The 16,828-nt window shown below is 42.9% G+C and overlaps 1 protein-coding gene across 19 annotated transcripts in view; it reads left to right on the plus strand.

Annotated features, from left to right (window-relative positions):
- The window catches only part of gramd1bb (GRAM domain containing 1Bb), a 75,489-nt gene that overhangs the window by 31,891 nt on the left and 26,770 nt on the right, over nt 1-16,828 (plus strand). The window contains exon 1 of one of the 19 annotated variants that reach the window (XM_046390291.1): nt 6,523-6,982. The exons of 15 other annotated variants lie outside the window; for them this stretch is intronic. In XM_046390291.1, the coding sequence (XP_046246247.1) occupies nt 6,846-6,982 (137 nt within the window). In that variant the 5' untranslated portion in view covers nt 6,523-6,845. Of the gene's footprint in view, nt 1-6,522; nt 7,105-12,220; nt 13,191-15,385; nt 15,497-16,828 lie in introns of those variants that run through there. 3 more of the 19 variants (XM_046390294.1, XM_046390290.1, XM_046390295.1) reach the window with 3 other exon arrangements.

The raw sequence follows: 16,828 nt of genomic DNA on the forward strand, positions 1-16,828 counted from the left end.
GTTTATGTCTGTTTGACTGAAAAGAGCAAGGTCTGTATGTGGCCCTGAAGCAGCGGGCTGGGACGTCTCCCAGCTTCGATAATAGCAGGGTCGTCTCTGTGGCAACAGCCCTGACTGACTGGATGAAAGACTTGTCTGGGAGGGGTCAGTCAATATCTTTACACCCAATCCCTTATCTCACTCTACAAATAGAGTCCTTTACTATGAAAATAGCTTCCCTCGTTGTACCTCAAGCCTTTGCTACAGAGCATGTAAGTGCTTGAAAGTCATTGCTACTTAAATACCTGGAAGAAGGCAAAAATGAACACTGACTTGATTTACACAGCACGATCCATGCAGTCTTTAGTCATCTGTCTGAATGTTTAAATAAAGGTTAGACAAAGGATGCTGTGAGGACAGAGCATGAGGACACAGTTGGGGTTAGTCTTTCACCCGAGGAGGTTAATGTTTGAGTGTTAGCAACAGTGAACAACCCCTCAGCGACAGCACATCTGACCACGTTGGCTTCCACCCCACAGTATCTCACGCTCACTGGTGATGAGTTCATGTGGAACTATTTTATAATTGTGTAACAACTGAACTGGTATTGTGTAGTTATGTAATTACTGTAGGAAAATAATGTGGAAAAGATGTTGATGATATGTCGATGTCAGAGATGAATTTCTCAAAGGGACTCCAACTCAGAGGCTTAACTATAAATGTAGATATTTGACTAAAAAGACCAAATCCACTTGAACAAAATTTACATTCCAGTAGTTGAACACCTTCCCTCATGGGACTCTGACATTTCTGTCCCGAGACAGCAGTGTCAGCACTGCGGTGAGACGGCAGCTAAACTGTAAACCATACATTACTGGATGTGGACTGGATCTGGAGACATCAGCTGAACCTGATCTCTCTGTGTTGTGGCATCATTTTCCTGAAGAGAAGAGCTCAGGGTCATGGATGTGATGAGTCACTGCTGTTGTACCGCATAATATCTACAGCTCCAGTGTAGGCTGGAGATATCACACATCACTTACGTTTTTTGCAGGTAGCCCATAGTGATATGCTGCATTCATTATCAGTTTGTTGATACTGATAAGCACTTCTGTTGAATCTGGATGTCATTTACTCACTGATAACACAGACACAGTGAATGTGTTCGTGGTTGGTGGTGCAAGAATTATATATTTATAAGATTTTTCAATGACACTAAAGCAGTCATTATTCCTGTTAGTCTGGCAACAAAGACAAAAGTCTTTGGAATTTGTTAACTTAAGCTTACTGGTTAAAATGTTTTAGTTATAACAGTTTATACAGTGTTGCAGTGATAATTAACATTACATGCACTGGCAGGTTATGATTACCGTTAGCTCCAGCTCGGTAGCTAGCTGAAAAGGCTGGTGCTCAATGTGTTGAACTACAGGTACATTTAGTTAGCCTAAATAGGAATATTAGCTGGGGAAAGATAAATTAAAAAGTCACGTAACTTTAATTAAACAATTTTGACTAATTAACAAATAGTATTCTTTATTAATGTATACTGAAAACAAGGGATTTCTGTGGTGCTGTACTCTGATTGAATTCTACAGTGACAGTGACTAGCAGTTTCTAATGCATATTGGTGGATTAACAGCATCTGGCCAACCCTGTGCACCTAATAAGGTCAGTACTGGTGCGGGTATTGACATGTAAGTGCATCCTATAGATAGCCCCAAATACAAAAACAGCAGAGGACAGAGTGTTGAAATCATCTTTTAGTCTTTACAAGTCTAATATTAGTAATTACTGGTTATTAAAATTCATTGCAGGTCTGTTTTCTCTTAGGCCTAAACCCATTGTTTTGATTAATGGAGATAATCCCAAGCTCCATTTTCCACCACCTCTCTCTTCTCCTCTCTCTTGCTCTGCTTTGTTTAGTTGTTATGAGTGTGTGTGTGTGTGTGTGTGTGTGTGTGTTGGAGGTTTATGGAAAAAGAAACCTCGGCCTATTTTCATCCTGCTTGGTGCAGCAGAAACAGGAAATAGAAGGCTTTTTTAAATGAGTGCTTTAATGTCAGCACGTGCACTACTTTGTTCTTTTATTCATGGCACACATGACAGCTCTGCAGACGGCCATCTGTATTTCACTTCATCCCTTTTTGGGCTGACTCGCTATCGAACGTGATGTCTATCCCCTCGCAGTGTTTCTTATTTTTGCTCTAACATACTGTGTCAGTCACCATCACTGTCATCGTTCTGCCATTTTTCTCCCCCTCCTTTAGCTTCTTTTATGTTTTAGTCAGTGTTGGCTGTCTATGCAGTGTCTGTTCTGTCCTCAGTGGGATGTCTGCTGCTGGTGTGTTCCCTGCATAATATCTCTGGCCTCTTACAGAGCCAGTTTCTGTTGTCTGTTGCTGTCCCATGTTTGCACCTGTTTAGCCTTATTCTTGATGCTCCTTCTGTCTTATCTGTTGCTTGTGACTCTGCTCATCAGTCATGTAAGCCTGTTCTATGTGTCCATCTGCCTTTAATCCACGCCTCCTTCTCATTCAAAAACAAGTGCACCCTGAAGGCTAATTGCAATTCTTACTGATTAATTTAAAGTTAGATTCAAGTAACTTGATTCCTGTCTTTTTATGAGTTTGTATATTCACACGTGCACATCGTGTATACCTATCTTTTCAGGCTGTGAATGCATTTCTTCCTCTTTGTCTCCCTGTTATGGTCTTAAGGGCCCGGATTATCCATCTTAATCAACTCAACAATAAACAATCAGCCATCAGTTACATGATCAGTCCATTGCCCTTACTGGTCATACAGTAGAGATCAATCTATAAGGGGTTTATTCAGCATGAAAAAGAAAACTGTACAAGTGTAATCCAGACTGTGCTACAGAGCGAGAAACTCCCACCAAGCAGAACGGGAGAGTCGAGCTCACCACGGCATCCAGTCCCACAAAGCAATGTAGCGGGATTAACACAGATTATCTGCCAGTGCTATTACTGGAAATAAATGAAAAATCTCTGGACCAGATTAGGGTTCAAGGAATGCTAAAAACGAAGCTGATGCAGAGATGATTTTGATTATTTGATGTTTTTCAGACCAATACAACTGGTCTGTCAGGGCCTGACTCACAGCATGATATGTGATCTTGAACCCCTATTCTTTTTATCTTTTCTTTTAGCAAACTTCAAATCACAACAACCCAGAGAAACGTGTATTTCTTTTTCTTATTAAGGGCATACTGAACCTAGCAAGTATTTGGGAAAGTCAGTTTAGTCTTACATACAAGGAGCCTCTTTTATTCTTTGATCACCAGCATTACTTTAGAGCAGAGCTCAGCTGTGGTGTCGTCAGCAGGGGGCGTCAGTGAGAGGAAACGTCTCTGTCTAGAGGAGCTGTCCATTCAGCACTGCTCGCTGCCTCTGCTCAGCAGGCCGGACAGAACAATAGTGAGAATCAAACTATGATAGAAATGTGATGGAAAATAAAGAAAGGCTCACTCAAACAGTCTCAAAGCACCTCAAAGCAAAAGTGTAACCAAATATTTGTCCTGTTTCATAACATCCATCTCTCAACAATCAGACATGCTATTGTGTGTCCTTGGGTTGGGTTGGGTTAATTCAGCTAACCAAAATCTGACCCAAGGCCAGCCTCTGTATTAAAACTGAGGTAAACAAACCTCTGTTTACACTCTTGCATAATGAGACATAACGGGCTGGAGTCTGCAACTGTCTGTCATGATTGTCAACACATTTTTTTTTCTGCATTTGCATTTACCTTTCACACATTTATTCCTCCAACCGTTATTTTTGTCAGGCACAAAATGGTGCAGGTAGTGCTCCAGTATTCTTTGGAAAGTGATAACATGTCACAGTGACCCCTAGTAGCATGGATGGAAACTAACTAAACTAACATCAGTCACCTTAGCAGTGAGTCAGGATGCCATTTTGGAAGGCTGCATTCTTCCTGTATGTTCCCAGGAACCATGGCCATCAGTCATGGTTAATGTGATTTATACTAACATTATTAAGGTGTGCCAAGACTGCAGTTTTGTTTTGGCGTTGTTGTTTGTTTTGTTTTATTTTCGTTAATGAAATCCTTAGCAAGCCATGACTAGGTGGGCACCAGATGGACTCTGTGTGAGATGACTTACTGTCCTCTTGCTTGACGGAAGCTGAGACTACAGCACTCACTGCTTCACCCTGGGAAGGGATTAGATCACTCTCATGTCTTTGCCTCTTTTCCTCACTTTTCTCTCTCTGCAGTCCCACCACATTCATAGTAGCCCATGGGGAGAGACAGTGCTGGCTAACAACAGAAAGTGCATGTCCTTCTGTCTGCTCTTTCCTGCCCCATGGCTCTGAGATGAATGATGATCCTTTTCTCTCTGAGAGACCTTTATACTGAAAGTAATGACAGTACAGCGTGAGGAGCTTTAAAGAATCAGCAGCTACTGGCTAATGATTGTTAGTTATAGACTGCTTGTGGCACCCTGTTCATCTTAACATACACATGTGCAAAAACACCAAAAACACACAGAAACACACATGTAGATACGTCACAAACGTGGACATTAGATTGTACTTGCCAGGCTACGCTTTTGAGTAATGAACCAGTGCCAACTAAGAATTACATTTGCAGAGTCATAATTAAAAATGTTATGTCAACCACCTCTCATTTTTCATTGGTCTGTACTACTTAGCCGTGAAGAAAGTAGGATAATAACACATCAGACCATGGACTTTTATTGACAGTAACATATTATAGATGAACACTAACACTGCTGTTTTGTCTAGTACCTCTGTCCATTGACAGAAACTTCTCATCCACTTCAAAAGAGTGTATACCAATTAACTTGGCATGTAACAAGTCCTCTGTTAGGCAAAACTGACATCGGTGTCTGTCTGGCCAGCCCGCTGTGCTGTGCTGCTGTGTGTTGTTGTCGTTTGGAAAAAAGATTGTGCTGCAGTAGCCTGTCAGGGATGGTGTTACTTTCCCTGACGTGTTTTAGACTGTGTTCGGACGTCTATGGAAAAATGATATAACACAGATAAAGTACCAAGAGCATGTTACTGTACACATCACTAAAGTCAGGTGTTGACTCTGAAGTGTTTACTGATTTCAGTTCTAAAGAACATCCTGAACCTGGCTTGGGTCCCGCTTGTCTGTGCCCTCCCATACCAAGAGCCTGAGTGCAACAGCATCATCTGCGTGCTATTATCTTTTTTTGGATTCCTACCTCTCTATCAGTCCGTCATGCACTCGCTCCCTCCTGGCACCATGTGCATGTGAAAAAAGTAGAGTGACTGAATAGAGCTCAGTGACTCAGCAGGCTAAGCTCAATAGCAATAATTAAAACTTTATTTTGGCTGTACTAAGTGTTTTATGCTGTCATCACAAGGCAAATAAGATCAAACAACAAAGGCTGTCAATTACTGGAATCAAATAATAATAATCTCTTGATCATCAAGGCGTGTGTGTGTGTGTGTGTGTGTGCTTGCATGAACCATAGTAATGAGGTGTAATTTGTAACATGCAGGACTTTAAGAAGATTAAACAGGAAAACTGTGCTGCATCCTGACCCAGTGGTTGCGGTTAAGCTCGCCATTGTTTTTGATGACAACTCCCATTGACGTGAATGGTCGGTTGCTGTCTGACCTCTGTGGCCTGAAGTGGTCAAGAGAAGAGATTAAACAGTGGACTGCTATAGTGTAAAGGTTAATCCGTAAACAAATATAGAAGGATTAGTTTGCATGCTGTTTGATTCAGGTTCTTGTTGTCGTTGTTAGAAGTATTTTTTAAATGGTTTGTCTCATGAAATTGCAGTTTATTATCAGTAGTTATCTGTTCGTGTTAACATTTGCAGCTTCTATCAGAACAGATAAACACACTGTTAAATCAATTTCCTACACATTTGTTCCTGTGTTTTGTGCAGAAAAAAGACAGAAAAAAGACCCCAACCTCCTAATTCTTGAAATAAACTTATTTATTTATTATTAGAGACCCATGCACACAGTTTCAGCATGTGGAGAAATGCAGAGGCTGACGTGCCTGTCATGCTGGTCAATTAGACAAATGAGCGCCACTGAGAAAAGGCCCAGTTAGATTTAAATTCAGGTTATTGCTATTATAAAACACTTAGTAGCCAACAAAGCAAGCTGACTCACCGTGATGTCAGTCTGATTCATTATGTATGCAGGACACATACACAGCACACAGCTATGAACAGGGGGAGTACCCCACTACACTCAATGCATTAAGAGATTAACAGGGTTAGCTGCTGACAGCGATCAGGGAGTCCAATACAAGAAGAAAGAATTGCAGCAGGTCTCCCCCCACTTAATACCCTTCTCATACACGGAGGGTGGAGGTGGGGGTCGGCGCACACAGGATGTTATGGCCAGAGGCTACAATCCTGCTCTAGTCCTCCACACTGGGCCAGCTAGGCTTATCTTGGAGAGAAATGGAGAAAGAGAGCCATCTAGGGAAGAGGACCGACAGAGCAGGAGGGAGGGAGGGAGCGAGGGAGGGAGGGAGGAGGGTAGAGATCCTGCGCCTGCTCTCTGTGAGCACAGCAAGTGCAGCTTTCATCTGCAGCGGGGACTGAGGGAGAGACGGAGAGAGTTTGAGCGAGCAGACACGAGCTTTGAGGGACAGTGTGATAGCTTGACAGAAAAGACACAGATTTAGAAATGAACAGCCATCAGCCATGTTGGCATTTATTTGCAGTCGCTAGCCCTTCTGCCTCCGCTGCACACCTCAGTTTGCATGGTGAATATTGCGTCGCAGGTCACCTCCTTCTCTTTTGGGGGAACTGAAGAACCCCAGGGACATATGAATTTCTGGCACAATTTCTTAGCACTGCGGCACCTCGGTACATGCTGAGGAATGCGGTGGAACGGTGGGCAAAGCTGAGGATCGTCCTTCCAGACTGTGGTCCCCAACCATCCATCTGCCTCTGCATCCACTCATCCCTTCTTCCATCCGTGCATCTCTCCTGCTCTGTGTATGGGAGGTGAGGCTTTAGCAGGTTGTCAGTCAGCATGCAGCGGTGTGAACGGGCAGCCCAGTGCCCACAACACGCTATGGAAGTCAGATACTCCTCGCTGTACTAATGAAAGGCTTCAAGCTCACCTGGTAAGGCTGACTAGAGAGCTGTGTTCTGCTGATGACGTGAATGTGAAATGTGAGCTGTTTTTTTTGTTTGTTTTTTGGTTTTTTTGTGAGTGTATGCATGCGTGTGACACTTTGAGGCTGTCATGTATGCAAAGCACAAGGGGACTAGGCATCTGTGAACATTTTGTGGTGTTCTTCTGGTTGTATTGTCATAGGTCATTCTAAGGCTATATACTCTCTTTGCAAGGCTGGATGGATTGTCAAATATCTGCATTTTCAAAAAACATAAGCACAAAATTTATTTGCATCCATCTGCACCTGTGCATTTCTGGATGGTTATGTAAATCCCCAGAAAACATCCCAATGTCTAACGAGGGCTAGATCAGGACGCCGCTACGCTCTGACCACAGCAGGTATGTATATCCAGTGCAATCAGCATAGGCTAGCGTGTTTTGTTTTTTTTCCACGGTGACTGTGGCGACCCCGCTCTGCTCCCCTCTGGCGGGCTCAGTGTGAGCGGAGCAGCTGAGGAGAACGTGGCTCACGTGGCTGCCTGGAAAAGAGCAGGCACATGCTCCCTCTGTCTCCCCGGCTTTCTCTCGCGCCATCTTCCTCGCTTGTTTCCCCGTCCCCCTCGTCGTCTCACACATGGACAAACAGACCCACATCCAGGTGGCCCTTGCTCTCGCTTTCTTTTTTAACCTGCTTTGCTCCAGCGCGTGCTCTCTGTGCACTTTTCCCTCCATCCTCCCTCTTTCCCTCCTCTCCTCCCCTTGTGTTTGTTTATGCTCCTCCTCCTCCTCTTGCCTGATATTTTTAGAGACGAATTACAGAGCACTGCAGGAGGAAAAAAAACGGAGGGGGAGCAGTTTCGGCAACGTGCGTCCCTCTTCTTTTCCCCAACGTCTCTGTCTCTCTCTTCATTTGTCTGTGTCCTTCTCTCATTTACGTCCATCTCTCCTCTGCTCTCCTCCTATTTTTATGCCTCTCAAATCTACTACTTAATCCTTGGGTCTTTTTCTTTAGTCTCTGGATTGTAACTTTGAAAATTCTCTCTCAGGGCTTCATAAGATTAATCAGACGCAGTGCGCACTGTATGTGTGTCAGCCAATTTATCATCCTGTGTGTGTGTGTTTGTCAGACCAGTCCAGGGCCTCTTTATCATTCTGCAGCACAGAAACACTATTAAACCTCAGTCTGTCATCGCTTAATCTGTTTGCAGCACCTTGATAGACACCGACTACTTTACCGCTGAACAGCCATCTGTCCCATAGTCGCCTTTACGTGGAGGTGTGCTGTCTGGCTTTGTGCAGTTCGCTGCCATGTTTTTATGTAGCAGTATGTTTGTATGCTTGTGGTTGCTCTTTGAAAGAAAACGATCCCAAAGCTTCTGTTCAACTGTGGGCCAATTCATCTCGAAGCGAAAATAAAAACCAATCAAGGAGCAAATGATAATGGTTAAGTATCAGTTTGAGAGGATCCAGCTGAAATCTCACTCTTGTTCCTCACGTCTGTTAGAGCTGCATTCCGTTCTCCTCGGGACAATTTGCTATGCAGGCAAAACGCTGTGACCTAGAGGTCATTCCACCAATCAATACCTTAATCAGCACAGTGTTATAAACTACTAGCTGCCACTGGATATAGCGGCTTATTCACCTATACTGGATACAGTAGTTTAATGGTGCTAACTGGTTCAAATCTCTCCACATACATGCTTGAGCTGGATGATGATTCTTGAAGTTTCTCAGTGCCTCTTTAATGGTACAAAGATGTTTCTTCTTACCATTTTGTCTGCTTGTAGAGGAACCTTAAGATCATGCTGATAGACAGAGATAAAGTTCTGATTTTTTTGTGTTGTATTATGCACATAAAATGCTTTCATACATTACCATTAAAGCATATGTAATCGCAACCTACTACAGAAATTGAAGACAATCCTTAATATTACCTTTATGGACAGAGGGAAGCCTGTCTAATGTCACAGCAGGCTGACTGCTGGGATTTGCATCAGCGTTTTTTTTTTTTTTTTTTCTTCGTTTTTGATCTTGTATTTATGGACTGATTCCAAAATCATCTGCACGTGTACTAAAATTACATCAAAAGAAAACCAAAGATAGAATAAGTGAGATGGTGACTCTGAGCTGGTGGAAACAATAACAAAGCAAAAGGATCTCATGTGATGTACTATGAGCTGATGTTAGAGGAAGTGAGTTTCCAGATTGGAAACCCAGGCAGCACTACTGAATGTGTCATGTGCTGTGACTGAGAGGCAGCGTGAAGGGATATTTTGGCAGCATTACTTACTTGTCAGAAGAGAGAGGGAGAGACCATGTGTGCATACATGCAAGCGTAAGAGAGGGAGATTGCTCAGGATTTGGCAGTGGCCCCAGTGTTGGGATGTTTGCTCTTGATATGACATTTGGTGTGACTTTAATCTGCACACACACACACTCAAACAGACGCAGATGTGCACACACAGGCAACAGCAGCAGCTGTAGCAACAGCAATGCACTGACAGCAGGCTAGAGTCAGGGTTTACTCTCTGCACGTGGCACCACAGAAAAGCCGCTTGTTGCTGCAGGACAGTTGGACAGACTGTGAGTGCAGACTTGCATATATAAATGCCTGTGTTTATCACCCCATACTTGTCTGGTCCACTGCTCAGCTCCTTTATCTTATTGAGCATTGCTAATTAGAACAGGCAACTGCAGTGTTTCATGTTATGGTCAAAGAGCAGCAGAGCAGAGGAGGAGAACCCAAGTCTTCCATTTGTGATTTCTGCGTTTACATCTCTGGGAGACTGCAGCTTTGAGCCCAGCCTATGCATGTACCGTGTGTGTATATATTGTCATACACAGAAACAGAACTTCAAAGACACTTAGAAGCTCATAGCGTCCACCATACCCCAGATCCTCACATACATACATACATCCAAACCACATCCCCAGGCATGCACTGTGCATTGGCGAGCCACTAACATCTTTCAGGGCTATTTTAGACTGCCTTGAAAATTGTAGCTCCCGAGCCTCTGCACCAGGAAGCTTCATTTCAATATGTAAAGTATTAGAGAAGGAGAAGGAACAGAACCTCTGCATTAACTGTAGGTGAACTATAGGTTGATCAGCTCGAGATCTGTTCTGGTTATCAAAAGTGATTATTAAACCCCTTCCCTCGAGCAAAACTACTTCTACTTGCTCTGAAAACAAAATCATGAAATGTTTCAGCTTATTGTTTGTTTGGAATGGACCGGGAGGCTTGGAACCAAATGCAGCCTTACAGATAAAGCACTGCATCATCAGACTGGGCCACAATGGACAGTGAAAGTTCACAGCAGGGGCTCTGCAGTGAAGAGAAACCGCAGAATTGTTTCCCTCCTGGCCACATCTTATTAACTGCTCCCTCTCTTGTCCTTCGTCTCCTTTTCCCTTATTTTTTTATTACTGCATCCCTTCCACAAGCCATTTGTCATCGCTGATTATTCTTTGTATTGTTCCATGAAACACACAGCTTGAACCAGATTTTTTTTCTCTTTGGGAATGAGAGAATATGATTGATGATGCATCGACTTTGCAGTGATTAATGGTTACAGATGCTTGCACAGAACTTAAAGACAAAGAAACTGTGTCTAAATTGGCATTAAGTGTTAAGAAGGAAAGAAGACCAGGACAACTGGTTGTATTGGCAATACACTAATTATGAAATGTTATGTTTATAACATTTTATAAAAAATATTAATTTACTTCCAGATAACTATAATAATATCAGTCATGCCTGTTGCTGTTGGAGGGAATGTCCCCGTTTCCCTCTGTGTCTGTCAGCCTCATTATTAATGGACTGGAAGCTGCGTTCAGGGACAGACAGTCATGTGTGCCACTCCCTGGTGGTCATCTGAAAAGACATCACATTAACATTCCATACACTTGTCTTTCAGATGAAGCCTGCCAAAACAATAAGGTCATTTTTCCATTGAGCTTTTCAAAAGCACAGAACTTGCTCTGCTTCTGTCTGCCTTGAATCCTCTACACTGCTGAACCCCAGCCTGCTCTGCTTGCCCAGTCTAATCACTGCTGCCTGTGTTTCATTATACCTGCTAACATTTAGTATAAACAGCTAAATGTTGATATGATAACAGTCGGAAGTGTTAATAAGCTTGTCTGTTTTAGAATGTTGTGTGTTTATATTAAAAAACACAATTTAACAATAAGAAAAGAGTAAGGCTGCATCTAACAGTTTTTTTCCTTCTAGTTTGATCTCTAAATTATATTCTTGATCAGACAACTAATGAACTGATTGTTTTAGTCTGGAAATAGTAAAAAAGGGCTGTTATGATTTCCCAGAACCCAACTTGATATATGCATATTACTTTTGCTCAAATCCAAAGATATCCATAGAGTAGACGTCAGACTATGTGTTATCTAATGGACATATGAAAATGAAATTAAAAAGTTGAATTCCTGTACTATCAGCATTGTGTCCACTAGATGTGTGACATATCAGTTAAGAAATTGACAATTTTTGTACAATATATGAAAGTGAATTTCAAGTTTTCATAAAAGCCATCAAGCATGTCAACAAAGCCCTGTATTTCTTCACAGTTACTAAAAAGGAACAATAATATATTATTAGCAAAACAAACCTGCTGTTCTCTACTGTATCACACAAGTGGAGTCTGTAAAGGAGCCAGAGACTTGAAGATAAAACTCTGTCGACACATCAGAGGAGAGGTCCAGACTGACATGACAATCATGCATATTGTATAGCACTTGACAGCATCAAAGGCTCATTTGAATAACTCAGTTTTCAGACACTGAAAGTAACAGGAAGTCAGTTTGTGCCACAGTTGCATTCAGTGCAGGTGGGTCAGTCATTGATTTATGCATTTTAGTATTCAGCGTAAGTGTACAACACCAGCATAAATTCAGATTTCGATTTTGAACAACAACAGAGTTTTGTTAAGATGTCATGTGGTTTTAAGATGAGGTAAAATTCACTTTAGAATATAGTACAGAAAAGTCTATGTCTTTATAAACTCAGTGCTCATATTGTCCAGGAATTCAAAACCTTTTCTTGAACATACAGTACAAAGAAAAACAATTGCTAAACTATTACTAAACTAATCAATTAACTTAGCAATCATTTTATCTCTAATTTGAATCCTTTCCCATTTTACAGTCATTCTGAAAGACTTTTCTTGTCCAAGCTCTGTGGCTGCTTTTTGTACGGCAAGTATTGCAAAATTTGAGTTTTAAAAAATAAGATGTTCTCACACTAAGATCAGACACGCACACTGTTTGTCTCTCCGCCCCTCGTCCTCTCTCTGCCCACCGCTCTTTGTCACACAGCCTGCTTCCTTCCACTTACGTATCCCCTGCAGATGGCGGTGGCTGTGTCTTGTCCCACTGGGACAACATGTGCCACGGGGGCTTAATCCGGTTGCCAGTTTCCTGTCCCCCTCCTGCCCCTCTCTGACATCTCCACCGAGTCCTTGAATTACCTCACTGGCCCAAGTCGTCCTCTTGAATTTAAATCAGTGTGTTTAATTATAGCTGCTTTTAAAACAGGTTCCTGTACCCAGAGGTACAGTAGGTCGTAGCTTCAATGAGGACCCAAAAATTGTTAAAGGCCTGCCTATGTTAGGCTGCCACACATTGAGGATAATTAAGCATTTTAATTAAGCCTGGGATTAAATGCAGAAGTTATGCTTGTGGGATTAAACTCGTATATATATATATACAGTGACATACAGTGGCTTCACTCTGTATTTGCTTGTTTTTGTGCTATACTGAGTGTTGTGTCGTGATCTTTCAAACTATCTTCTCAGTAAAATGGAGATATCATCTGTCAGCGCCCCACTGATACTACTCCTTTGCAGATAAGTAATTATGTGTGTTAATGCTTTATGCAGCAGCATCACCCCCTCGCACGCACAAACACACACCCTCCTCCTGCTCTCTCATTCTCCCTCTAGTTGGGAACACTTCAAGTGGCGGTGCACATGAATGGCTTGACGGGCTGCCATGGCAACTGCACGGCCGAGACACAGTCAGGCTGACAGACATTTCCGACCCAGCCAGGCATCGCCACTTTGATTTTTCCATGGCAACTTGGTAAATAGCACGCCTTCCTCTCAAAGATATGGAGACATTTGCTAGAGTCTTCAGTGTTTTGGGTGTGTTTGGTTTAAATCTACTCCAGAATTAATCGGGGTAAAAAATGAAATTGAAGCTGTTGACGCCTGTCAAATGTGCCTGTCGTCAGTGAATCAACATGAATGAATCAACGACTCAGGGCCCGTGGCTGTTCAATATATACTATAACTCTGAGTGTGTGGTCAATTTGACCATCTGCGTGTCCCCTGTGTGCAACAACAATGAGAGCAGAGGTCCCCTAAGTAGGTCAGTTGTTGGTGTGAGGCTGGGCAGGCTTATCTGGGCACACAGTGGTCCAGCTCAGTGGACCAGCTCTCTTTGTTCCACAGCACGGCTCGGCTCAGCGCTCCCACAGAGGCAGCCAGCATTGCAGCAGCCCCGGGGTCAGATCTTTCCAACAGCACAGCTCAGGGCTCCGTTTGCTTCTTTACAGAGATACGGCGTTAATCTTTATGTGCATGTCAGTGGATTACTTTAAAATTAACTTTCCTTACATATTGGTTTTTTTAGGATTGATTGATGTCAATGTTGTACATCTTTTTTTTTCTTTTCAATAAAATAGTTGCAAAGTAAAAAGCACTGTAGTTCTTATAGCAATGAATTTGTTTATTGATTGGAAACACCACTTAGTTAAATGCTCCAGTAAGTGTGTAACCCACCATAACACTTGTAACCCAGTGTCAGACAGTGCAGTTGTAGCACTATGGATAAAACCTTTCCGACTGAATGACTTGTGGTGAGGATTGAAATTAGGCCCCATTCAACTTCTATACAGGCTCTAGATAACTAAGTCAACTAAGCTATTGAGATCATTTACATTTTCTGATTTAAAAACACATATATAATAACACATTATGTGTAAGAAGATTTAACTATACACCTACAGACCGACTGTGTAATGTTCCGAATGATCCAGATGTGTAATGTCTAACTGTCACAAACTTCACAAAAGTCAAAAGGGGAAAGCTGGTTCATCTGAAGTTTAAATCACCATTCCCATATGTATTTAGGAGCTTAGTTATTTAATGTCGCAGTCTTTTCTTCGAGTACAAAATATGACACAGCTGGAAATAGATGGTAGATAGATGTTTTTTTGTCATGTATCTTTATTTATTGGACCATGCCACACAGTTGAAAGCACAGACTATGTAAGTTAATGCTGATTTTGTGATGAGGCATTCAGTCTAAGTATATGTTGGATATTAGCGGGACACAAGAAGCATGTAATGCTGCTAGTTTTGCAATATTTGAATTAAGAATAAATCCTCTTTTAGACTCATTGTACTGCCATATCCATATGTTAAATATGTTGTGCTTACATTTCCTTAGCATTTATTCATTTTGAAAGCCAAAGATTGTCCTTTGCATTTACTTTTGCTGATTATGGACTGCTAGTTAATTTTTAGTTTTAAAAGATGTAAGTGTGTATGTGTGTGAGTGCGAAACCACGAATCGTGTTTACCATATAGCCTGATCTAGCTTATTGTAAGATTTAGAGGGAGCTTCGAATGTAAAGTGAACCTGAATGCTGGTGATGTCAGCCCCTCCATTCATGAAACACATGAATAATTGAGGAAGCAGTAGGCTCAGTGCACCAGCACCAAGTAGAGGTGGAATGCAAAGTGAAAGCCATCTCTTTCCTCATTTGCTCTGTCTCTGTCTCTCACCCTCCTCTCTCTCTTTCTCTCTCTCTCTCTGTATCCACTCACACATTCACCCTCAATCTCTTTCCATCTTTTGTCAGCCTGCCGCCGTGAAAATCCGTGAACGAGAGGCTGAAATCGCGAGAGAAGAACCTTGCTCGCATACTCGCGGATGCAGTTATCAGACAGACGATTCAACGGCTGGAAGTACAGAGGAAGGAAAAGGGAGAATATAAAAGTGCAGGTTGTCTGAGAGAGGGGGGCACTTAATCGGCCTCAATTAGACAAAGGACAAGAGAGCAAATGATAGGAGGAACAAGACAGAGCGCGATCTCCAGCTTCAGTGGCTTCTCTTTTTCTGGAAGAAAATACAGTCTTTTTATCTCCTTCTACTGCGTCCGCTTCCTCCTCCTTTTCCCCCATCCTGCTGGCATGCTCCAGAACTCGTACACCCTCCTCCCCTTTATCCCTCTCTCTTCTCTCCTTTCCCTCCCCTCCTCCTCTTCCTCCTCCAACTCCTCTCCTCGCTTCGATGTCTTGTCCGCGGCTCCCGCTGCGTGAATGAAGCCGTTTGAAAAGGGCTGATCGCTGCAGAGTGGCTCTCTACATGGCTACAACCAGGTTAGTGCTGGAAACAACAGCCTGCCTACCTGCCTGAATTCAGGCAGAATTACATGCAGCCTGCATAATGATTGGTTTACCCGCTTGGCGAGATCAACATGTACTATTTGGAAGGAGAGTCCAAGGGGAGGGCAGCTGCATCTCAGACCACCAGTGCCTCTTCTTTGGCAGGTGGTGTTAAGGGCGATGTAAGCTGGTTATTAGGAGATCAGAGCTGGCCGGGGAAGATCAGTGGCTCTAAGCCTGCCGAAGAAAATCTCCCTGCCAGTCTCTTCCATCTTTTCTCTCTCTCTCTCTCTCTCTCTCTCCCTCTCTCTCTCTCTCTGTTTTTCCATTTATCTGTGCAGCTACCTTTCTACTTTTACACTGAGAGAGAAAGGGAAGTGCAGGCGCAGTCCTTGGGATGATCCGCTGGATGAACAGCTCATTGCTGGGGGCTGACTACGAGGACATGGTGGTGTTTGAGTGTGTGACGGTGGCCGACGAGGGCTGTCGCTGCCTCGAGGGCTGCTACGGCGAGGTGTTGAGGGACTGTGTCTTTCAGCAGGGGTATGGCAGGCTTTGTGATGCATGTTAGTGCCAGTGTACATGTGCAGAGAGAGTGGATGGGTGGGGTAGGGTGGGTTTGATTGCATAATATGTACAGTTGCAGTAGAGTTTGTAGTTTTCGTTAGATTAGGTGTGTAGCATTGAGCTCTAATGTGTTTCTGCAGTATGTGGGCGTATGTGTCCACACAAATGGCCATGTTTACGTGAGCTTCTGTGTGCTGTATGCGCATTCCTGTGTGTGCATGCGCAGTGGTTGCTGGTGAGCATGGTGTTCCTCATGGCCTTTTCAAACCAAGCGGAGCTGAGGGGGCCACTGCCAGATGGGTATTTTCCAAGGTCAGCAAAACTGTGAAAACAAGCGGGGTCTTTGGAAAGGCCCGGAACTCTGTTCTATTGTAAAGCTGAACGATTGGACAGCTTGAGCTGGTTGGATTTAGAGATTTAGAGCTTATTTAAAGAAAAGACTGTAACAAAGTGGTGCAAGCAGCATGCTTGTTTCTTTTTTTATTTTTTTTCCTTTCACTCCATAGGTAAGAACCTGACCTATTTTGAATGACACTGACATGTTGGGGCCTTGTCTGATCAACACTCTGAAGTCAGTCGTCTGTCTCTGTGCAAAGCTCTGTAATGCTGATGGGTTCAGTGCTTGAGCCCGTGGGACCAGTCACTCTTGCACAGGATGCAAATGAGCATAGCGTGCTGTGCAAAATATGATACTTTAGTGTTTTAATAACCAATAAGATGTTAACAATGCTGCATACAGTAGATCTGACTCAAAACAAG

The sequence above is a fragment of the Scatophagus argus genome, chromosome 5 (genome assembly GCF_020382885.2).
Source record: "Scatophagus argus isolate fScaArg1 chromosome 5, fScaArg1.pri, whole genome shotgun sequence".
In the NCBI taxonomy this organism is placed as follows: domain Eukaryota; kingdom Metazoa; phylum Chordata; class Actinopteri; family Scatophagidae; genus Scatophagus; species Scatophagus argus.